Source organism: Podarcis liolepis, assembly GCF_965112155.1.
Source record: "Podarcis liolepis genome assembly, chromosome: 8".
NCBI classification, from domain to species: domain Eukaryota; kingdom Metazoa; phylum Chordata; class Lepidosauria; order Squamata; family Lacertidae; genus Podarcis; species Podarcis liolepis.
The window spans coordinates 2,816,427-2,839,899 of record NC_139560.1 but is presented as its reverse complement, the minus strand read 5'-3'; the positions used below and the strand labels follow the sequence as shown (position 1 = coordinate 2,839,899).

General features: G+C 48.7%; 1 protein-coding gene across 1 annotated transcript in view; it reads left to right on the top strand.

Annotated features, from left to right (window-relative positions):
• Window positions 1-23,473, top strand: part of ZC3H3 (zinc finger CCCH-type containing 3) — a 271,724-nt gene that overhangs the window by 188,286 nt on the left and 59,965 nt on the right. The window contains exons 6-9 of the mRNA XM_083516620.1: window positions 1,884-1,974; window positions 3,503-3,661; window positions 4,269-4,338; window positions 11,721-11,852. Of these exons, the coding sequence (XP_083372746.1) occupies window positions 1,884-1,974; window positions 3,503-3,661; window positions 4,269-4,338; window positions 11,721-11,852 (452 nt within the window). The remainder of the gene's footprint in view (window positions 1-1,883; window positions 1,975-3,502; window positions 3,662-4,268; window positions 4,339-11,720; window positions 11,853-23,473) is intronic.

Below are 23,473 nucleotides of genomic sequence, written 5' to 3'. Positions count from 1 at the left end.
AATGCTTCTGAATGCCAGTTGGTGGCAACCACAGGATGGGAGAAGCTCTTGTGCTCAAATCCTACGGGACGGGACCGCCTCTCCTGGTCTGCCCCGGAGAGGATCTTAAGGTCCATGAACAATCATAGTTTAGAGGTCCCAGGCCCTAAGGAAGTCAGACTATCCTCCCCCAGGGCCAGGGCCTTCTCAGTGATGGCTCCGACCTGGTGGGATGCTCTGTCCCATGAGACCAGGGCCCTACAGGATTTAACCTCCTTCCACAGGGCCTGTAAGACAGAGCTATTCCACCTGGCTTTCAATTTGAACTTAGCCTGATCTTTTATTCCCCTCCCTTCCTCCCTTCCTTCCTTCCTTCCCTCCCCCTCCCCTTTTATGAAGATCACCCACTCTGAGACCCCACAGCTAATTCTCCCCTGGTCTCCTCGCTGGCCCAAGTAGAACCAATTCAGCCAGCTAGCCCTGGGGATTATCTAATGCTTATTTCCCCTAAACTGATTTCTGAATTTTGAATTTTATGTTTTTATACTGTATTTTATGCTGCTTTTACAATTAAGTGTTTTAAATTTGTTGTTAGCCGCCCTGAGCCCGGTTTTTGAACTGGTAAGGGCGGGGTATAAATTATTATTATTATTATTATTATTATTATTATTATTTCCCACAGGCCTCTGCTTAGCCCCCGTGAGAACGGGATGGTTGGGGCAGAGCAGAGCAACCATAACCTTCCCCTCCATGCTTTTGTCCAGTTCTCTTTTAAAGTCACCCAGGTCGGTGACCATCGCTGCCTCCTGTTCCATAGGTTAACTATGTGCAGCATGAAAAAGTCCTTCCTTTTCTCTGTTCTGCATCTTCCCATGTCCAGCTTCGTTGGGCATCCAAGGGTTCCTGCGTTACGAGAGAGGGAGGAAAACTTTTCTCCACCCGCTCTCTCCATGCCGTAAATAATTTCATAAACTTCTATCCCATTGCCTCTCGCTTGCCTTTTCTCTAAAGGGAAAAGCCCTAAACGCTGCGACCTTTCTTCATAATGGAGTTTCTTCACCCCCTGGATCATTGGGATTTCCCTTTTCTGAACCTTTTCCAGCTTCACAGTATCCTTTGTTCCTTTGTCTCAAGGCAGTTTGCTGAAGGCAGGAGGTAAAGATAAAGGGACCCCTGACCATTAGGTCCAGTTGTGGCCGACTCTGGGGTTGCGGCGCTCATCTCGCTTTACTGGCCGAGGGAGCCGGTGTACAGCTTCCGGGTCATGTGGCCAGCATGACTAAGCCGCTTCTGGCGAACCAGAGCAGCACACGGAAACGCCGTTTACCTTCCCGCCGGAGCGGTACCTATTTATCTACTTGCACTTTGACGTGCTTTCGACCTGCTAGGTTGGCAGGAGCAGGGACTGAGCAACAGGAGCTCACCCCGTCGCGGGGATTTGAACCGCTGACCTTCTGATCGGCCAGTCCTAGGCTCTGTGGTATATAACCCACAGCGCCACCCGTGTCCCTTGGAGGCAGGAGACAAAGGCCTTGAATAAGGAAACATAAATAGAAGACAAAACAAGCCCTCTTAGTTCCTCCGCTGTTGCCATACAGGTGGGTCCTTGCCAAATGTTGTGACATGGGAATGGCACATCGCTGGCAAGCCTGTGCCTTTCTGCAATGTTTCCTGAGTCCCTGGCCTTATTTATTCTGATCCCCAGCCAGGCACCTGGCAGTTTCCTGCTGCTGGCAAGGTGGCGGCAACACCTTGTCCCAACCAGGATGCACTTATTTACCCTGCCGGGAATTTTGCATGGCTCCCCCCTGCCTGCAAATCAGTAGATCAAGCTCCTTTTTGCAACTTCTGTAGTATCCGCACGAGGGCTAATTAGCATCCCATTTCTTTCTCCTTCTCTCCAGGAACGGCGAGGCCGGATTCTGCCCATGGCTCCCCTGGCTATTCCCCATCCAGTTATCTGAACCGGTCGACCACCAGCCGCTACATCGCAAGGTCTGTATTCCTTCCCTCTAGAGGAGAGACGCTAGTCCCCAAAATGTGAACAGAGCAAGTGTCCTGTTAATCCAGGAAGCTCTGGAATCTCTCTGGCTGTTTTGCTAAGCCCCCGAAACTCTTTTGTGCCATCTCGAAAAGTTGTAGTCTGACCGAGTGACAATGAGACGGAGAGGCGTGATGGGCTGTTACGACGTCCCTTCTTTCTCTTCTCCACCCCACTCCCAAGGGCTGGATTGGCGGAGGGCGTTTTGCCAGTTATTGAGGTGGGGGGACGGGACAAAAAGCAGTTGAAATGGATCAGATGGGGAGAGCGAAAGCTGCAGGCCTGGCTTACTTTTAGGCATGTATCGTGTGTTGAAATGCAGCAGTTTCCTCTCTTGCCTCCTTGCCTGGGGAGGTGGCAGGTGAGGCGGCAGTTAGTGATGTGCTAAGACAGGGATATCCAACAGATCGATCGCGATCTACTGGTAGATCCCAGTGAGGTTTTGGTAGATCGCGGTCGATCTCTGGCTCCCTTAGTGATCTTTTTGTGAGTGACTTTACCCCTTTGTCCCTTGCCTTTAACCCCCCCAAACAGAACTCACCCCAAAAACATTTTTACAGTGGTACCTCTGGATGTGAACGGGATCTGTTCCAGAGCCCCATTCGCATCCTGATTAGAATGTAAGACACGACTGCGTGCGTGGGTTGCATTTTGCTGCTTCTGCGCATTCTGTTACTTCTGGGTAACCGTGGAACGTAACTTGAAAACACTCAACCTGAAGGTATCACTGCATTAAAAAAGGGGGGCTTTTCTCCCTTTCAACAACTTTGAGCTGAACCCCCAAAAAACGAGGGTAGACCACTGTCAGTTTTTAATTCTGAACCTAGACCTCAGTCTCTTGAGAGTTGGCCACCCCTGTCCTAGGGAAACCTGCCAAATGCTACTGGACTGCCGCTTCCATCATTCCTGAAAACCATTCTGGAAAAGCTAATGCTCAAACTCTGTCTACACAAAGGGATAGCTAGAAAATACACTTCTTATCTGGTCTGGTTTGACTTCAGGAAATATCTCCTGTATTTTTATCTTATGAACTACCCTGCGATTTTTGGATGAGGGGCAGTATGTAAATTTAATTAATTAATTAATAACCCGCTTTGAGGGTTTTAGCATTTGACGTATAAATTATAAATGCGGGAAGAGAGGCTCCCAAGTGTACCAGCAAAGTGTATGCTAGTTTATGGAACTTTTAACAGTGAAAAGATTTGACAGCAGAGATCGGGGCCAGTATTTTGGGAACTCTGCTCTGCACATTGTGGAAGAAAAGAGGGCAGAACAATCATACTAAACACACGTTGTTGTTGTTATTTGTTTAAATCTTAGTTATTTTTTACTTAATTTTGCTGTAATTCTGAGGCATTCCCTCATGCGTTTGTCAGTTACGATTTGTACCGTTTGTCTTTTACAAAAAATTAATAAATGTGGTTTTAAGAATGATAGTCCCTGGGGCTGAAGTGAGCTGCTTGTCCCTCTCTTTCCCTGCAGCCGAGCCGTCCAGCGCAGCTTGGCCATCATCCGCCAGGCCAAGCAGAAAAAGGAGAAGAAGAAGGAATACTGCATGTACTACAACCGCTTTGGCAAATGCAACCGCGGCGAGAGGTGCCCCTACATCCATGACCCGGAAAAGGTGGCCGTCTGTACACGGTAAATGATCTTCCTTTCCAGAAGCCCCAGGAAGGGACAGTGCTGTTGTGCCCGAACATGGTGGATTAACCAAGCTAATGAGGCAAAAAGGGGCACGACTCCATTTGCATCCAGCGTGCATCAGATACACATGTATAATCCACACATTGGCCACAGCTGTCTGCGATTGCAAGCGCCGCCCTAAGCGAACATGTCAGCAAATTGAAACTGGCCTAAGTTGGCCGTGGGAGCTTTGCAGAAATCGACAGGGCCTGTCCCATCTTTGGAATTTCCAAAGAAATATCTGCGCTTGGCCTTTGACTCATGCTGATGGAAGCTGAAATTGCTTTGCGCAACATCAGCGGAAGCCATGCGCAAGGGCTTCCACTCACACAATGGGGCTCCCCGCTCCTTCTGCTGTGCACCCCCTGAAATCAGCTGGGGAGGGGGCCAGGAGAACCGCCAAAACAGCTCACAGGGTTTGGAGAGTGAGGATTGTTCCGCACGGCAAGCGGAAATATATTTATAACGGTTGAATTCCACCACTCCCCCCTGCCAAAAATTTCCAGTTGTCATCTGCTTCCCTCCAAAGCTCCTCAGACCTCCCTCTTCTCCATCTTCTCAACAGGTTTCTCCGTGGTACATGCAAGAAGACCGATGGGACCTGCCCCTTTTCGCACAAGGTTTCGAAAGACAAGGTTGGTTTGGCTCTTAGTCTGGTGCCGAGGGAGGGGGCTGCAGTGGGGAGGTGTTTGAAACAACGTATTTGTCAGGAATACAGGTGGTTGCCCACAAGTAAACCGCCAGGACTCCGACCTGCCTTTTACAGGTTTTATTAAGTGCATAACTATGTACAGTGCAGGAACCCAAAGTTCATGTCTGTCTCAGTCCCTTGCAAATTCTGGGAGTGGGCTCTTCCGGTCCCATCCCCCCCAGCATAAGAACTCGGACACCCCAAGTCTCTGCCTCCTATCTTTACGTTTGACCCACTTGCGAAAACTAGGCGACGGAAGCTGCATGCCTGTTTCCCTATCAACCTGGCTGGGAGCGTTGCTAGGGCTCACCATAACCTCTGTGAGCCTTTGCCTCACTTCGCCCCTCCATTCCCCCTCTGTTTCGCCGGAAGCGTCACTCTCACCACTCCCTGATGAAGTGATACTGCTGAGCAACATGTCTGTATGCTTCTGCCCCCCTCCCCCCTTTCGATGGCGGTAAAGGTAAAGGGACCCCTGACCATTAGGTCCAGTCGTGGCCGACTCTGGGGTTGCGGCGTTCATCTCGCTTTAACTGGCCAAGGGAGCCAGCGTACAGCTTCCGGGGCATGTGGCCAGCATGACCAAGCCGCTTCTGGCGAACCAGAGCAGCACATGGAAACACTGTTTACCTTCCCGCCAGAGTGGTACCTATTTATCTACTTGCACTTTTTGGCGTGCTTTCGAACTGCTAGGTTAGCAGGAGCAGGGACCGAGCAACGGGAGCTCACCCCGTCGTGGGGATTCAAACCGCTGACCTTCTGATTGGCAAGTCCTAGGCTCTGTGGTTTAACCCACAGCGCCACCTGCGTCCTCCTCGATGGCAGTACCCTGACAGTATTCATTCGGAGTTGGCTTGAAAAAGCTGTTCAGGGTCGCCATGGGGCTGCTTCCCATCGTGAGAGCAAAGCAGGTCTCTTAGGCTGCTTTGATAGCTCAGTTGGCTAGTGTGGGGTGCTGATGATGGCAAGGCTGCAGGTTCCATCCCTGGATGGGACAGCTGCATATTCCTGCATTGCAGGGGCTGGAATAGATGTTGCTCAGGGTCCCTTCCAACTCTGTGATTCTGTGATGTATCAGTATTTTAGCACATTAAGCAGGTCAGGGCAACGTGGGCTGTCTTCTTCCGCATCCGAGGTGCCCACCGGCACAGGTGAAGCGCATCACAACATACTGTACTGTGCCGATTGCCACGGCAACAGGCTGGATGGCACCTGGCGGCACGGTTTGGCTCGTGGCAAGCAGGGCAGAAGCAAAGGGTCCCATTTCTGAAGATCACGGCAACTGCCTTTGATGAGGGATGGATTGATTGAGTTTCCTTAGATGCCACTGTTCCACAATGCGCTGTGCCCAGAGCCGCTTACAGACAACATTCAAAACACCAGAATGCAAATATTCAAGAGCGTGCCAGTAAATTTAAAAAATGAGAAAAATCAGCAGTTTAACAAACAGAATAAATTCAATATTACAAAAACACAAACAAAACAGTTAAGGTTTAAGTGCAAAAATAAAAAGCAAAGCGAGTGAAAACGAAAATAAGCCTGGCTTGCATACAGTTCAGAGGGGAGGGGTCCTCTCACCAGGCTAGATGACCATGCAGATGGCTGCTGGATCTTTACCCCAGAGGAGGCTGGCAGCAGCAAAAGGGAAAAGTTTGGGAGGGAGGAGATGGCCAGTCTCTTCCCCAGCCTCCTTGAAGTACCAACTCCTGGTGCAGGTCTCATTGTCCCACCCAGAATTCAGGATAGGACAGTTCCATCCTCTAGAGCGTGACCCGTATTGGGAGAGAGGGGGCTGCTTTTTCGTATGTGCAGATTTATTTATTTAGACCAGAGGTAGCACCCCCTGGGAGGGCAGGGGCTGCAAAGAGGCCAGGGGTCGGCAGGGGGATGCTGGAGGTGGAAATTACTATTGCTTTGGTAAATGAACACCAGGCTTTGAAAAATGGGTATTGCTGGATCAAGCTCACTAACATTGTTGACATAATTAAGCTAAATAGTTTTAATTTGATTTTGAATAAATGTGCCATTCATTGTTACTGTTTTGAATTTTATTGTGTTATTACCTTCCTTAGAGGGTCGTGCAAACCGCTGTTCTGAATAATGCTCTTTATAGAGTAGGGGGCATGGGATGGGGTGATGGAACCAAGGGGGGCAGTAGGGCCCCCCCCCCCAAAGTTTGGGAATGACTGATTTAGTAGATTTATAACCAGCTTGATCGAAAAGCTCTCCAACCAAGGGACAAATAAATTTTTGGATAAAACACAGCTCAAATTCACAGTCCAATTAAGAACAAATATATATGAAGCCATTGTTGTTAAACACACACACACATACACAGAGAACCATCGTCATTACAAACAAAGATAAAATCAATACAGCTTTTAAAAGAGATAGAGGTAGCTAAATTATATGTCTGGGTAGGCTGGCCGAAACAAAAAAAAAGTTTTCAGCTGGCCCCAGTCAGGCCATTAACTATGACTTCATGCTCTCTGCCTCCCGCCCTCCCTGACGGCTCCTAGATGGTATCAGGTGCGGCATTTCAGCTTCCTGAGAACTTCCATTTTCACTAACAGGAGATAAGCAGGTTTCTGGCCCTTATTACTTTTGAAGAGATGCTTAAAGCTGTGTGAGCAAAACATGCTTAAATCTCAGAAACCGGAGAGGTAGCTAAATATGCTTTTTTGGCTGGGTGGGGGGAGGACTGCAAAGCTCCCATGTCCCCACCCCCCCTCCCTGTGACTAGCAAACCCAGAATAAATAATGTCGACCGCTGGAAAACATTTGCAGAATAAATATGGCAAAGCCGGAGAGTCGTGCGTATTTGCTAATTTACCTAGGTTCTGAGATTGCACAGAATGCAGGTTGCCTGGGGCAGAATTCCGTTCTCCTTTTTTGTGAGCACAGAGTAACCCATCCCTGTGCTGTGCTGAATGGGAAACTAAAGGCACCCAGTCCCTCTCCCCCTCCCCCGAACTTGTGGTTCAATGTGTGGTTTCCCCAAAGCAAGTCCGTGCTAGCGAACTGCGTTGGGGGAGAGGAGTGGACTTCTTACTTTGTATTTTGAGTTGGGGAGTTTCTAGGCTACGGCCTCCCCTTCCTTTGCTGAGCTCAGAGCCCTTTCTGCCGTGATTTATAGCCCAGGGGTAGCCGGCTGCCCGGAGGCAAGTGGGGACTTCGGCACCCGCTCCTGTAGCTTCCTGTTAACCTGGCGATTACCAGGAAAGGTGATGTTCGCCTCATTTATCAAAGCACAACCCAAAGAGAGGGGCTGGTGAGTTAATCCTTACCGCAAAAGAAAGCGGTTTTCTGCTGTGCTCAGGCTTCGCTGCAAATGGCCTGGCTGGAGTCCACTGTCTCCAAACAAGCCCTTTCTTTTAAAGGTAGCTTTCTTATCCTGTGTCTTGAGTTTAGTACAGGAACAGATTTATTTATTTTTTGGTCTGGATACACGATTGCCCCACCTCCTGGCTGCTGCCAAGAGCAAATGTGCTTGCCTCCGACTGGGAATGGAGTTTGAGAAGTCCCTCTGTTGTCTGTCCATTTCTTTCGCAAACCCTCAGGGAGACCAGGCGGTGCGCAAGCACTTTCTGGCAAGAGCGTCAGGGGTGCAAACCAAATGGAAGGGAACACATGCCGTGGAATGATGTGGTTATTGGTTTATTACTTACCCTTCTCCTTAAGGCCCTAGGGTGGGATTTTTGAGCAATCAAGCAGCAGACAAATTATTCTAAAGTTGTGCTCTGCCTAGCCAGGGCCTTGAGACAGAGGGAGGTGCAGATGTTGGAGGTGGTGTTGGGACAGTGGACAGAGTAAGGCTGCCCTGCGCCCAGGATTTCCCGGGATTCTTCCATTGGAAATGGCGTCCAGGCGAAGTTTCTAAAAAGCAACCCTACGACAACCCTAGGACAGAGCTACGTGTTGTGTGCTCTGCTGTGTGCCGCCTAAGCTAGCCTGCTGCCCTCAGAGACCGCCGAGGACATTGCCAGTGTCAGAGTTGGTTTTGACAGCCAGTTTTGGAGGGTTTTGTACATGGAATGGAGCCAGGCATCTTGTCCATTGCCTCGGGCAGCAAAATGCCTTGGACTGGCCCTGCAGCCAGTCCATTGACGTTGTTGTCCCACCAAGTTGCCTGGCTTGGAATGGAGACAGAGGTAGGCCCAGGCCTTTCCAGAGGTGGTTGACTTTCAAAAACGCCTCTTGGGCCTCCGATTGCTCTGCAGATTGTATGAACAAACATGGTTAGAGGTTTGTATTCGTGGGGTGTGTGTGTGGAATACAGTTGTGTAACAGGCCCTTTGGTCCTCCTACGTCAAACTGATGCCCTCCAGATGCTGTTGGACTTCAGCTCCCATCAGCCTCAGCCAGCTCTCCTCGGGGGTCAAGCGCAAGCTGGTGCCCTCCAAAGGCTGTTGGACTACAACTCCCATCAGCCTCTAGCTAGCACCCATGTTGTAGTCCAACAGTGTCTCAAAGGCTGCCAGAGTCCTGAACTAAATCAAAAAGGAAATCCGCAAACGTTTACGTTCAAAATTAATTGGTTTGTTTTTACCTGAAAAGGGCAAAACGAGAAGAGAAGGGACTATTATCTCTGGCTGCCTTAGAAGCCCGGCAAAAGAGAAGAGTTTTGATAGGTTTTCTGAGAATATGGCACAAGAAGAGTTGAAGCATCGAACAGCTTTCCTTCTTTGGAGGGTGGGGCGTAGTGGAGAAATGGCCCGGCCCTCCCGGGCAGACTTCCTTGTGGCCCCCAGTTTGCTGCCCACCATCCCTGGGGCCGCCAGCCCCCTGCCATTCCCCGTGTGCCAGCGCAGCTGAGTTTGCGGATGCGAGAGGTTAGCACGAGGCTAAGACTTGGGCTGGAGCAGGCTGCTGTTGCAACAGCTTTTCCCCTTGAGGGACTTGACAAGAATCAGCATTTTTCTCCCTAATAGAGCTTCAAAACTCTGTTGTGAGCAATTTGGAAATTCACGTCGAGTTTCGGGTTCATTAGCCGCCGGCTCCGGGAAGGCATGCGCGCGTCTTCGGGGCTTCCTAATATGGCCGCAGCGCCTTGCATTAATGTTATTGTTATTTGCGCGGACATCGCGGGGTGCAAACAAGGTTAATTGAAACGAGAACGGCGCTTCCTCTTGGTAATGGCTCAGCCTTGACAGCTGGGAGGAGTTGAGTTTTGCATAAGAGCTGCCTTTATTATCCCTTTTTATTAGAGCTAATTTGATCTCTATATCAAAACCTACATTAAGGGAATCGTTTACGGTCACGCCACCGCCGACAGGAGAAGGCAGCCCCAGAGCCCTGTCCTTTATTTTAATGTCTGCAGTTAAAAGACAATTAAAAATAAACTCTTTGCTTTTAAAGCCCTCTTTGTTTTTCTTTCTTGCGTGGCTTTTAGCCTTCCATTTTCCTGTCCTCTTTCTCTCCCCTCCCTCCTCCTCCTTCTCACTCTAGTGAACTAATTCAGTTAAAGCCCTAATACGTCCTTCGGGGGAAAGTTCCCTCCCCCATGCGTCGTGTCGCCCGTGCTTGTTGCACATCTGTAAATACTGGCCGGAGGATCCCTGAACCTGCAGGACTTAAGGCCATGGCGCTTGGCAGAAGCGGTGGCTCTGTTCACTGGGCAATCAGCCGGTTTTTGTGTCCATGTGGACAGCCAGGAAGGGAAGAGGGAGAGCGTGGAATTGAAACTCTGGGGGTAAGGCGAGCCAAGCCATGTGGTGAGTCTGGGCCTTGGAAGGTACACTCAGGAGCAAGATGCTTTTAAGAAATAGGAATATTCTTATTTAATGTTATTCTCTGCAGAGTCACCCTGGAGCAGCCCTCCAGCTGTTTTGGACGGCAACTCCCATCTGCCCCAGCTAGCATGGCCATACTGGCTGGGGCTGATGGGAGTTGTAGTCCAAAACAGCTGGAGGATGCCACAGGTGCTTCCTTGGCTGACCAGCAGTCCTAGTGTTTCCATCCCTGCAAAGGCAGCGCTTTGCCACCCTGAGCTGCAGCCCCTCTCCGCCTCCAGTAGCCACTAAAGGTGGAGGAGGAGGATTGTCACAGCAGGCCAGTAATTCCTTTTTAATTACCCAGCAGCTGGCAGAAGGTATAGTTTTGTGCTTTGTGGCAGGAGTGCTCAAGGCGGCCCCACATCTGTCTCTGCGCACAGATTGGTTTTGATGTGCTTTTTCACATCACCAGCACCTGTGAACAAAGGTAGCGGGAGCAATGAGTCCTGTGGAGTCCTGCCCACCAACTGGAGGAAACAATGGCCAGAATCTGGCTTCAAGCTGCCGCAAAAGACGTTTCTCTCAAAGATGCCAAAAATGGGAATCAAAGTACCCTTTGGCCCATCGCTACTCTCGTCTGGTGAGGTTTGGGTGTCATATCATGACACCTAGCCTTTGGAACTCCCTCCCCCTTGAATATTAGACAGGCGCTGTGCTCTTGCCAACAGAAGGTCCTTCCTGATGTTTAGTCGAAATCACCCCTCTTGCCATTTGAATCCATTGGTTTGGGTTCTCGGCTCTGGAGCAGGAAAAAACAAGCTTACTCCATCTTCCATGTGGCATCCCTTCAGGTATTTGAAGATGCCTATCCTGTCACTTCTCAGTCCCCTCTTTCCCAGGCTAAACATAACCAGCTCCTTCAACTGTTCTTCATCAGGCTTGGTTTCCTTGCTCATCTTGGTTGCTCTCCTCCTCACACCTCCCAGCTTGTCAACGTCCTTCTTAAATTGCGGCACCCAGAACTGGACACAGGATTCCAGGTGGGGTCTGACCAAGGCAGAATAGAGTGGTATTATGACTTCCCTTGATCTGGACACTTTAGGTTCAACTTCTGGTGCCTACTGACTTTCTTTGTTTCTGATGTTATTGTTCTAACGGATGGTGGGGTGTTTTTTTTTTTGGTATGGAGTTAGAGATCGCTGTAATTAAGCACTGTATAAATTATCAGATGCATAATATGTGCACTACAGGGAGCAGTTATGAAGGTGACTGAGTTGGGTGGTGCCCCTGGCTCTCTTGTAGGAGTCCTGCACAAGGTATGGAAGTCACAAGCAAACAGAAGACTCAATTTGCTGCCTGCTCATGAGACTCCCTGGGTGGCCCTGAGAAAGTTGCTTTCTCCGCAAGTTGCATTCTGCAAAATGGGAATATTTGTGGCCAGCTTGGCAGGGTTGTTGTGAGCGTAAGAGATGCATGTGTAAACCACACCAGAATCAAATCTGGTGGGCGTGGGAGACTGTGGCCTTCATTTTATAGCAGGGATGGTTTTCTGTCAGACTTGGGGGTTGGAACTGGCACTAAATCATCTTCCCTCCTGACTTTGTCCTTTCAGATGCCTGTGTGCTCTTATTTCCTGAAAGGGATCTGCAACAACAGTGACTGTCCCTACAGCCATGTCTACGTTTCCCGGAAAGCGGAGGTGTGCTCAGACTTCCTCAAAGGCTACTGTCCCTTGGGAGAGAAGGTGAGATGGGGCAAGGGCTTGGACAAGTATCCCATTGAGATGTAACCCTCATGCAGCTGAGAATCCATATATATCTCTCTTGAGATTGTTGTTTTGTCTCATGACATGGTCTATACTCACAGAAAATCCACTGAGAAGGATGTTTTTCAATGTTCTCCCGCCTTCTCTTTCCTCCTCTTTGGGGTTCAGTACCACAGGTGAGTAGGCAGGACTTCTCAAATGGCAAATACCCCTTGCTGGAGAGATACTGGACAGAAACATTTCCATCTTCAAATCCAGCTGGGATCCAGCTGCACCGTGTGTGTGTGTGTGTGTGTGTGTGTGTGTGTGTGTGCATATGCCACTTTGGAAAAGTAGGATTTAAATTTTGGGAATTAAAAAAAGTAAAAATAGCCGGCTGTGTTTGGCTCTGTGTGCTGTGACTCTTGGTCTGGCAAGAAGCAACCAGGGATAACTTAATGTTAAATTCTCTTAAAATCAGGGCTACCTCAAAGGTAATGAATCTGCTATTTCAATGAAACCAAGGGGGCTCCTGATAAGAAACTTGCTCTCTTTGCTGCAGCAGTAATAGAGTGTTTTTTTTAAAATGGAACTGTTTTTAGATTTTTTTAAAAAAAGTACTGACTTTAATATAGATATGTATTTGGTTTTTTGCTTATAATATTGCAAGTCACTTTGAGTTGCCATGGCAAAATTGCGACTAATACATTTAATAAAATCATCATCGTGGTTTTGTGGTTAAACGATATTCCGTAGTTTGTGCTGTGTGGAAAACTTTCCTTTTGTCCTGAATCTTTAATGTTCAGCTTCATTGAATGGTCTTAACCTCTTGCCTTATAAAGAGAGAGAAAAACCACTTCTTCCTATCCACTTCCTCCACACCAAACATAATTCTCGACTTCTCTGTCATGTCTCCCCCCCCCCCACTTAACTCACCTTTCCCCGGAAACTCAGAAGCCCCAACTGTTGTCACCTTTCTTCACTGGGAAATTCCTTCATGCCCACGATGCCCTCTTGGGTTGCCCTTTCATTCATCTTTTCTAGCCCTGCAATATTCGTTTCTCAGATGTACAGTCACACACCTGATGACCCCACCTTTTATGTCCTTCTTTTGGGCGACGGGCTTTAGGGGGCAAACAGTAGGAAAGTGCCTTTAAACAATCCCTCTCTCCATACCTCCTATTGTTGTAGAGAGAGAGGCTGCTCCATCTGGGCCTTCTGGCGGTTCCCTCATTGCAAGAAGCAAAGCTACAGGGAACCAGGCAGAGGGCCTTCTTGGTAGTGGCACCCGCCCTGTGGAACGCCCTCCCACCAGATGTCAAAGCGATAAACAACTACCTGACATTCAGAAGACATCTTAAGGCAGCCCTGTTCAGGGAAGTTTTTAATGTGTGACATTTTAGTGTATTTTTGGTCTCTGTGGAAGCCGCCCAGAGTGGCTGGGGAAACCCAGCCAGATGGGCGGGGTACAAATAATAAATTATTATTATTATTATTATTATTATTATTATTATTATTATTATTATTTAGCATGGTCGCCATCAGCAGCCCTCGGCTCTATGAGTTTGCCCCATCCTCTTTTAAAGTCATCAAGGTTGCTCGCCCCTATTGCCTCCTGTAGGAGGGAGTGCCATAGCTTAACTAAAAAAAAAAAAAGGTAAAGTGACCCCTGACCATTAGGTCCAGTCGTGGCCGACTCTGGGGTTGCAGCGCTCATCTCGCTTTATTGGCCGAGGGAGCCGGCATACAGCTTCCAGGTCATGTGGCCAGCATGACTAAGCCACTTCTGGCGAACCAGAGCAGCGCACGGAAACGCCGTTTACCTTCCCGCCAGAACGGTACCTATTTATCTACTTGCACTTTGATGTGCTTTCGAACTGCTAGGTTGGCAGGAGCAGGGACCGAGCAACGGGAGCTCACCCTGTTGCGGGGATTCGAACCGCTGACCTTCTGATTGGCAAGTCCTAGGCTCTGTGGTTTAGACCACAGCACCCCCCGTGTTACATTTAAATAGCTACATGTAAATTAATACTCTCTTCTATCTGTCCTGAACCTTCCAACAAGAAATGGGCCTGGCAGTAAGAAGGCAGCGGAATTTTGCTGCGGAATTTTGTGGCGGCAGGGCCAGCTGTGGTTTGTGGGGCGCCCGTTTCAGGGACCGGCCGGACAGTGAGGAGGGGGCACCAGGAGAAGGAGGGGTTGGAGACTGACTTGGAAGAAAGGAACGTCATAGAATCATAGAATCCTAGAGTTGGAAGAGACCACAGGGGCCATCGAGTCCAACCCCCTGCCAAGCAGGAAACACCATCAGAGCACTCCTGACATATGGTTGTCAAGCCTCTGCTTAAAGACCTCCAAAGTAGGAGACTCCACCACACTCCTTGGCAGCAAATTCCACTGTCGAACAGCTCTTACTGTCAGGAAGTTCTTCCTAATGTTTAGGTGGAATCTTCTTTCTTGTAGTTTGGATCCATTGCTCCGTGTCCGCTTCTCTGGAGCAGCAGAAAACCACCTTTCTCCCTCCTCTATGTGACATCCTTTTATATATTTGAACATGGCTATCATATCAGCCCTTAACCTCCTCTTCTCCAGGCTAAACATGCCCAGCTGATCTGGGGGAATGTGTCGATCTGGGGGAATGTGTGACAGCCAAGAGACGAGAGCCAGAGGCAGGAGAAGCTGCAGGATTGGAGAGGGAAGAACAGGGCAGGAGGAGGAAGAGAGAGGTCAGGCTGGTGGGGAGTCTAAGCCTTCCACACCTCCTGCTGCTGCTGCTCCCGTCTCTCCTGCTCCACTGTCTCCCAGGACCAGGAGAGGGGTGAAGAGGGAGGAGCAGGAGGAGGTTACATGCAGGTGAAGTCTGCTTCTGCTTGCGTGGAGCTCGGGTGGTAGAGATACCTAAGCTGAGGTTGTGGCGGGCAGGGGTCTCTCTGTCGCAACAACTGCCTCAACAGGTGGACACCTAGGAGTAACTTGTGAGTGTACTTTCGACAATACTGTGGTACCTTGGTTCTGAAATGCCTTGGTACTCAAACAACTTGGAACCCAAACACTGCAAACCCAAAAGTAAGTGTTCCGGTTGGCAAACTTTTTTCGGAAGCCGAACATGCTCCGTTTTGAGTGTTACACTTCTGTTCTGAGTGTTATGCTGGGGTCTGTTTATGCTATTTATTTTGTGGTTTTGTTTTTGCGGCTCTTTTTTGTTTTGTTTTTGTGACTGTGGGGAACCCAATTCAGCTACTCATTGATTGGGTGATTGAGTGACTGCAGTACGTTGTTTATTGTTTTCATTTTATGAATCAGTGGTCTCGTTAGATAGTAAAATTCATGTTAAATTACTGTTTTAGGGGTTCTTTTTAAAATTCTGGAACCAATTAATTCATTTTACATTACTTCCTATAGGAAAGCGTGCCTTGGTTTGGGAACGCTTTGGTTTTGGAACAGACCTCTGGAACAGATTAACTTTGAGAACCAAGGTACCACTGTAGTTAATTGCTCACATTCCTCGCCTGACAGCACCGTGACACCCACACGGCTGCAGTATTGTGAAGGAACGCAGCCAGGGCTGGCACACCCATGAGGCAAGGTGAGGCTACTGCCTCGGGTGGCAGGGTCCCCGGGGCAGCAGATCCCAGTGGTCGATCTTTGTCCCCTGCTTCGTTCCCAATTGCTCATCCCTTCTTCCTTGGCCGGGGTGCATTTGTGTGTCAATTTGTGGTCTGCCTCAGTTGCCAAAATGTACTGTGACGCGGCAGCTAAAAAAGCCAATGCAATTCTGGGCCTCATCAATAGGAGTATAGCATCTAGATCAAGGGAAGTAATAGTGCCACTGTATTCAGCTCTGGTCAGACCTCACCTGGAGTACTGTGTCCAGTTCTGGGCACCACAGTTCAAGAAGGACACTGACAAACTGGAACGTGTGCAGAGGAGGGCAACCAAAATGGTCAAAGGCCAGGAAACGATGCCTTATGAGGAATGGCTAAGGGAGCTGGGCATGTTTAGCCTGGAGAAGAGGAGGTTAAGGGGTGATATGATAGCCATGTTCAAATATAGAAAAGGATGTCACATAGAGGAGGGAGAAAGGTTGTTTTCTGCTGCTCCAGAGAAGCGGACACGGAGCAATGGATCCAAACTACAAGAAAGAAGATTCCACCTAAACATTAGGAAGAACTTCCTGACAGTAAGAGCTGTTCGACAGTGGAATTTGCTGCCAAGGAGTGTGGTGGAGTCTCCTACTTTGGAGGTCTTTAAGCAGAGGCCCTGACAACCATATGTCAGGAGTGCTCTGATGGTGTTTCCTGCTTGGCAGGGGGTTGGACTCGATGGCCCTTGTGGTCTCTTCCAACTCAATGATTCTATGATTCTATGATACTGGGCCAGCCCCGAATGCGGCTTCCGTGTCTCAGGTGATGGCACTCACTGGAAGCAGCAGAGACTGGCGTGGAGGCAAAGGTGACTTGAGGCCAGGGGATGTGCTTGCCCTACCTGTGGAGAAAGGTGTGGAGAAAGCAAAGGCAGGGGAGGTTTCCCCTGCCTCTCTGACAGCGCCAGAAAGTGGGCTCATCCAGCAAAGCTGATGGGTACGTCCGGCAAAAGGAAGATCTTCCTTACCTTGCTAGCTTGTCGAACTCGCTGCCACCAGATGTGATGGTTGCTAGCTTTAGAAGGGGGTTGGACAAATGACTAGAGAAGACAGAGTGGGAGGAGAAGTCTGCCAATGGCTGCTAGTCATGATGGCTGGAGGGAACCTCCAGGTTTCATTGGTGGTGGTAGGACAGCAATGGGTGGTTGCCGTCCGGTCCTGGTTCTGAATTCTTCTGTTAGGGCATCTGTTTTGCCGCTGTGTATAACCCAGTAGGGCTACTCTTGTGCAACTAGGAGGAGGAGTTCCAGGGAGCGCCTTGTGGTGTCTTGGTTAGAGGGTCAGGCTCTGAACTGGGAGAGGCCAGGGTTTGAATCCTCCCATTCACCAGGTAGCCTGGGGCCAGTCACTGCCTCCCTCGGTCTAGCCTACCTGATAGGGTGGTTGTGGGGATTAAATGGGGGGGGAGACCATGTACACCAGCCTTTCTCAACCTGTGGGTGCCCAGGTGTTTTTGAACTACAACTCCCATCACCCCCAGCTAGCAAGGCCAGAGCTCAGGGATGATGGGAGTTGTAGTCCAACAACATCTGGGGACTCACAGGTTGAGAACCGCTGATGTACACCATCTTGAGCTCCTTAGAGGGAAATAAAAGTGGGGTATAGATGCTCCATGATCACTGCAGATGGTGACAGCAGTCACGAAATTATAGGATGCCTGCTTCTTGGGAGAAAAGCAATGACAAACCTAGACAGCATCTTAAAAAGCAGAGACATCACCTTGCCAACAAAGTTCCGTATAGTTAAAGCCCTGGTTTTCCCAGTAGTGATGTATGGAAGTGACAGCTGGACCATAAAGGAGGCTGATTGCAGAAGAATGGATGCTTTTGAATTCTGGTGCTGGAGGAGACTCTTGAGAGTCCCATGGACTGCAAGAAGATCAAACCTCTCCATTCTGAAGGAAATCAGCCCTGAGTGCTCACTGGAAGGACAGATCCTGAAGCTGAGGCTCCAAGATTTGGCCACCTCATGGGAAGAGAAGACTCCCTGGAAAAGACCCTGATGTTGGGAAAGATGGAGGGCACAAGGAGAAGGGGGTGACAGAGGACAAGATGGTGGGACAGTGTTCTCAAAGCTACCAACATGAGTCTGACCAAACTGCATGAGGCAGTGGAAGACAGGAGTGCCTGGCGTGCTCTGGTCCAGGGGGTCACGAAGAGTCGGACACGACTAAACGACAACAACATAGATGCAATAAATAAGTTTTGAAGTCGGGACACCTACATTCCAATCGAGAGACGGCCATCAGTCAAAGGTGGGGAAGAGCAACACTTAGTGAGGATGTTCACGGGGGGACTCTGGCAGCAAAATATTGCTAGCAGATTACCTTTTGCTAACGGCATTTTGCAGCCGGACCCCTGGTTTTTGTGGCAGGAGACCTTCCCTCCCAGCCGAAGGCAGAGTCGATCGGGCAGCCTCTCTCCGGTACAAGTCACCCAGGCAGCACGTGTACAATTATTTTAAAATATTCCAATTTAAATGAAAATATAAAAGAGATACTTAGAATATTTATTCTATTAGTGAACGTGCTTACCGCATCACTTCTGGAGTGTCAGAAAAACATTCTCCTACAGATGATGGATAGCAGCCCGTAATTATATCGGGGGGGGGGTGGAATTGCTGAGCGTGCCATATTTAACTGGGGAGAGGAAATACCCAGCCTGGGCCATCGAGGGTTAATTTTATTCTCTAAATAATATAAAAAGTGCTGAGTCTGTTCCTTTTGCACAAAGTAGAAAGTCCTCAAATGGACCCCGGAGAGTTTATAATATTCTACTGAATCAAGTAAAAATGTTAACCTTGCTTCATAAAACGATGGCTTGTTAAAGATGCGCTATCCCTTTTCTTGTGAATAATTTAGAAAGGGAGTAAATCTCTTCTCGTTCTGCCTTTCCCCCCACTCTTTCTCTCCCCTTTTCCTACTCTTGTGTCCGATATGCGGCAGCGCACAGCTGTCTGCAGTTTTAGCTTTTAAAAGGGCAGGCGAAAGGCAGGGAGGCAGCTGAGGTCGGACCTGGCGCTGCCCGTGTCTGTTCTAGAAACCCAGGATGCCAACCGCTCCTTCTGGGCACTGGGACTCTGTGCCAGGGACAGAGGTTCCCTTGAGAGATCCCCCAGGGGCTCCCCGCCCTTCGTGGAACTTGCAATTTGCTTCTTTCATGCTGAGATTAAGAACATAAGAACATAAGAACATAAGTGGCACATCTCGGCCAACGTCCTCTTTTCACAGTGGCCAACTCTCCCCTCCTGGGGTTTCCAGCAGCTGCTATTTAGATGATGATGATGATGATGATGATGATGATGATGATGATAATAAAAATTATTATTTATATCCCGCTCATCTGACTGGGCGGCTTCCAGCAAAATATTAAAATACAGTAATTCATCAAATAAAAAAAGCTTCCCTAAACAGGGCTGCCTTCAGATGTCTTTTAAGAGTAAAATACAATGGTACCTCTGGATGTGAATGGGATCCGTTCCGGAGCCCCATTCGCATCCTTAAGTGAATGTAACATGCGACTGTGCGTCTGCGCGTTCACGGGTCACGTTTTGCCCCTTCCGTGCATGCGTGTGGTGTCATTTTGATCGTCTGCGCATGTGCGAGCGGCAAAACCTGGAAGTAATGCCTTCCATTACTTCCAGGTCGCCGAGGAGTGCAACCCAAAAGCGCTCAACCTGAAGTGTATTCATCCCGAGGTATGACTGTAGTTGTTTCTGTCCTTGACATCTGACGGGAGGGCGTTCCACCGGGAGGGCACCACCACTGAGAAGGCCCCCTGCCTGGTTCCCTGTAACTTGAATTCTCGCAGTGAGGGAACTGCCAGAAGGCCCTCGGAGCTGGACCTCAGTGTCCGGGCAGAACGATGGGGGTGGAGACGCTCCTTCAGGTATTCTGGACCGAGGCCGTTTAGGGCTTTCAAGGTCAGCACCAACACTTTGAATCGTGCTCAGAAACGTCCTGGGAGCCAATGTAGGTCTTTCAGGACCGGCTTTATGTGCTTCCACCTCCATCGTTCTGCCCAGACACTGAGGTCCAGCTCCGAGGGCCATCTGGCCCTGCGAGAAGCGAGGCTACAAGGAACCAGGCAGAGGGCCTTCTCGGTGGTGGCACCCGCCCTGTGGAACGCCCTCCCATCAGATGTCAAAGAAATAAACAACTATCTGACGTTTAGAAGACATCTGACGGCAGACCTGTTTAGGGAAGTTTTAAATGACTGATATTTTATTGTATTTTTAATCTTTTGTTGGAAGCCGCCCAGAGTGGCTGAAGAAACCCAGCCAGATGGGTGGGGTATAAACAAACAAACAAACAAACAAATAATAATAATTAAAGGTGGAATACACATGCGCGCGCACACACACATACACTCACAGTGCTTTTTTTCTTTTAAAAAAATGTTTAGGGGTACTCTAATTTTCCTGCTCATATTGAAATACTGTCCCTCACGGAGGCCAAACTTAGATTCAAAAAATATTTAGGGGCATGCGTACCCCTGCGTATATAAACTTTGCCTCCAATTGTATATATAAACTTTGCTTCCCATTTACCGTATTTTTTGCACCATAACACTCACTTTTTTCCTCCTAGAAAGTAAGGGGAAATGTCTGTGCATGTTATGGAGCGAATGCCTGCGGGTGGCGGGGGGGGGATCTGCTGCAGTCATGAGCAGAGGATCCATGGTTCCCCTTCCTTCCCTCCTCCGTGGTTACAAAGCATGGATCCACATGGATCCTCAGGATTTTTGCATTGGGCTACTCCAAACCCACTGTCAGATCACATGTCTGTGGCCACAGCATGAACCACAAAAATCATATATCCACTATTTCGTTTAGAATTTTTTTTTTCTTGTTTTCCTCCTCTAAAAACTATGTGCATGTTATGGTCTGGTGCGTGTTATAGAGCGAAAAATACGGTAATTCCTGGTCGAGGGCACTTCAGCTGACCCTGCCCTGTTGCAACCAAGGCAGCTGCCTAGCTGTGGCAGCCTCTCCTCCCTTGTCCTGCCGGCCCCTGATGCTGCCAGGATGGCCTCCGCTTCACCTCAGAAGCTGCATCCCTCACTTCTTCCTTCCTTCCTTCCTTCTTCTGGGTGCCTTTTTTGTCTTTATGCAAGGCAGCCACTTAAAAAAAAGATCCGTTCTTGTTTAGAATTCCTGGCCTGCTCTCTCCCTCTTCCGTTAAGGACCTTTTGAGAGTGTCTGCACAGGGCCTCTCTGGACTGGTAAAATAAACCTCTGCTGATGCCGTGTGGTGTAATTTTGTGCTGTGCGGGGTTCTTGCGGAAAACGACGCCTGTTTTTCCGCTGCTGATTCCTTTGACTAGAAATCACCTGCCTTGCGTGAAGAAGATGAATTCCTCTCCTTTGTTCTTCCAGACTCAAGCTATCTCTTCTGCGTTTGCCCCACGGAGTAGAGAGAACCTTCCAGATAAACCCAGCAGACGCCTTCTGTTTCGGCTCATAAATGCCTGCCGAAAACTTTTCTATTCCATCATGCCCACATGGGCAATTAAGAAGATGTCTCTCTGCAATATTTAGTTGGTTTCCGATTTTAACTTCTTAAATATTCAGATACAAGAACCATTTGCAACAATTGTACTTGTGGTTTCTGTTGGGCGGTTTTATGTACAATTGTCGCAAACGGCTCTTGTATTTGAATATTTTTAAGAACAAATGCTTAAGCGGCTTTTAAAACCGGCTCGATGGTTAGTGGCTTTTCCTGGGATCTCTTTGCAGCCTTAGATCACCAGAAGATCACCAGCTTTGCATGCAGAGGATCCCCGGTTCCTTTGAGAGCGTCTTCGAATAGAGAGCTTCTGCCAGTGGAAACATGAGTGAAATAGATTGACCAAATGTGTTGCCCTCCTTAATCCCTCATCCAGTTTGCCCCACTTCTTTTAATGCAAAATATCCCAAAGGACCCCATTGGGACACTACGAGGGACTTTCACTGGCCTGGGATAGAAACGAACGTCAGGACATCCCAGTGCCCTGGACATTATACATCTGGACCCGGATTGGAATAACATGGATCCAGCCTTGTTCTGAACCTCAGGAACAGGCTAGGCTCAGGCCCACAGAAAGCAGTTCGAGGGAGCTGTTCTTCAGCAGCCGCTGTGGGCTGTGGAGTGTCCTGAGTTCCACGAAGCACGTGCTCCATTTTCTTTTTTTTCTCTTTTTCTGAAATCATCTTTACTGATTTACAACACCATCTTACAAATACATTACAGAGTTAATACAAAAATACAAAAACAGAGTTAAACACAAAAATGACAAATAAAAATAAAAAGGAACAAAAAAGAATCAACAATAAGAAAAGAATATCAGTTATAGCATCATATCTTATCCAATAAAGTCTTCTGGAAGAAACTTCCAATCATTCTCATTGTACTTTTTCTGTTGTCTTAATTTTATCGCACAGCTTTTGCTGTATGTTTCTCTAAGATATTCACTCCATTTGTTTATTATACACAAGTATTATTCAATTCTGCTAGGATAATATCATTTTTACAATATAATCTTACATACTCCTTGACTAATTTCCATTCTCTGTATGCTTTTTGATTTGGGGCTCCCCTAACTTTTCTGGTCAGCTTTGCTAATTGAAAATACTCTAACATGAGTGATTGCCAATCTATTATTGTTGGTGTTGTTTCACATTTCCAGCTTCTGGCTACAAGTATCCTTGCAGCTGTAATTGAGTACATAAACAGTGGTCTTGTGTTTTGCTTTATTTCTGTTGGCTCTGTTTTCTAAGGCCGCTTGGTGACTGTCTCTCTGCGGACCCATTTGAATTGGCAGGGGAGAAAACTCCCAGGCCGTAGAGGCTGTTTCTGGACGTGCTTCTGTTTCGGGCAGGATGCTGCGTCCGTCTCTCCTGCGCAGGAAGAGGCGATTGCTTTTGTGCCACACAGAGCATTTCTTCAGGCAGGAAACCCCCGGAAGTATTCCCTGAAGATGGCTGCTTTGGAGAGCAGCGCTTTGTGTAATTGCAAAGCTTGCTCTCTTGCCCGCACAGCTCTCCCAGCCAAAGGCAGACTCCAGGTCTTTCCAGATCCCATCTGTTTGCAGCTTATGCTTCCTCCATCCAGGAGAACACACCTCTCTCTGCTGCTTTGCTCTGTGCTTTGATCATTTGGCTAGCCTTTTTCTGGATTAATCCACAGCTACAGGAGCAGCAGCAGCGGAGGCGAGCGTGATGGAGGCCAGTGATCGGAACAGAAGCTTTTGATTTAAAGGGCTTAGCAAACTCTCCGAGAGTCCCAAACAATCCCCGCCGCTCTGGCTTTAACCTCCAAAGATTTCTGCAGAGATACCTCTTATTTACCCACCACCGTAATGGCATAATGAGGGCCCCCACTGCTTCCTTAATATAACCGCTGCGTCTTCTGTGACTTTCAGACACTTATGCTGTAAATGTTGCTTATCAGTACAAATGGGAACTGTTTAATAGCTTGGGCAAGTTTTGATAAAAAGAAAAAAAGGAGAAGGGGGGAAAACATCCTCCCCTTTGATAATAGTCTGTGATTATCTTCTCAGTGGCAACAGCTTGGCAGACACCACCGTCCTCTGACTGCTGGTCTCCCTCCAGTGTTATTAACTCCTGCTGAGAATGTGCTCACAAGCCAGGGAGGAGTGGCACTGGTAGCAGATAGCGAGAGCAAAGGTTCTGCCCAGGACTAGGTGATCCACCCTGTCAATTCATTAATGGGGGCTGAAAGCCCCCAGCGCGGGGTTACGTCCCTGCTAAAGGAGTCGGGCGGACGACACAAGTTACAGAGCACGCACGTGTTCCTTGCCGGAGGGCAAGCAGCGATTGCTGGCTTCAGCAGCCAGGCTTGAGGTGCCTGTTGCTGGTTTCTGGGGCAACATCTTTTGACTCCTGATACTCATTGTGCCGTAACACACCCGGGGATGGAGCGTGATCCTCTCCACCTCACAAGCCGCTCGCATCGTTCCACTTTCCCTACGGCTCCGGG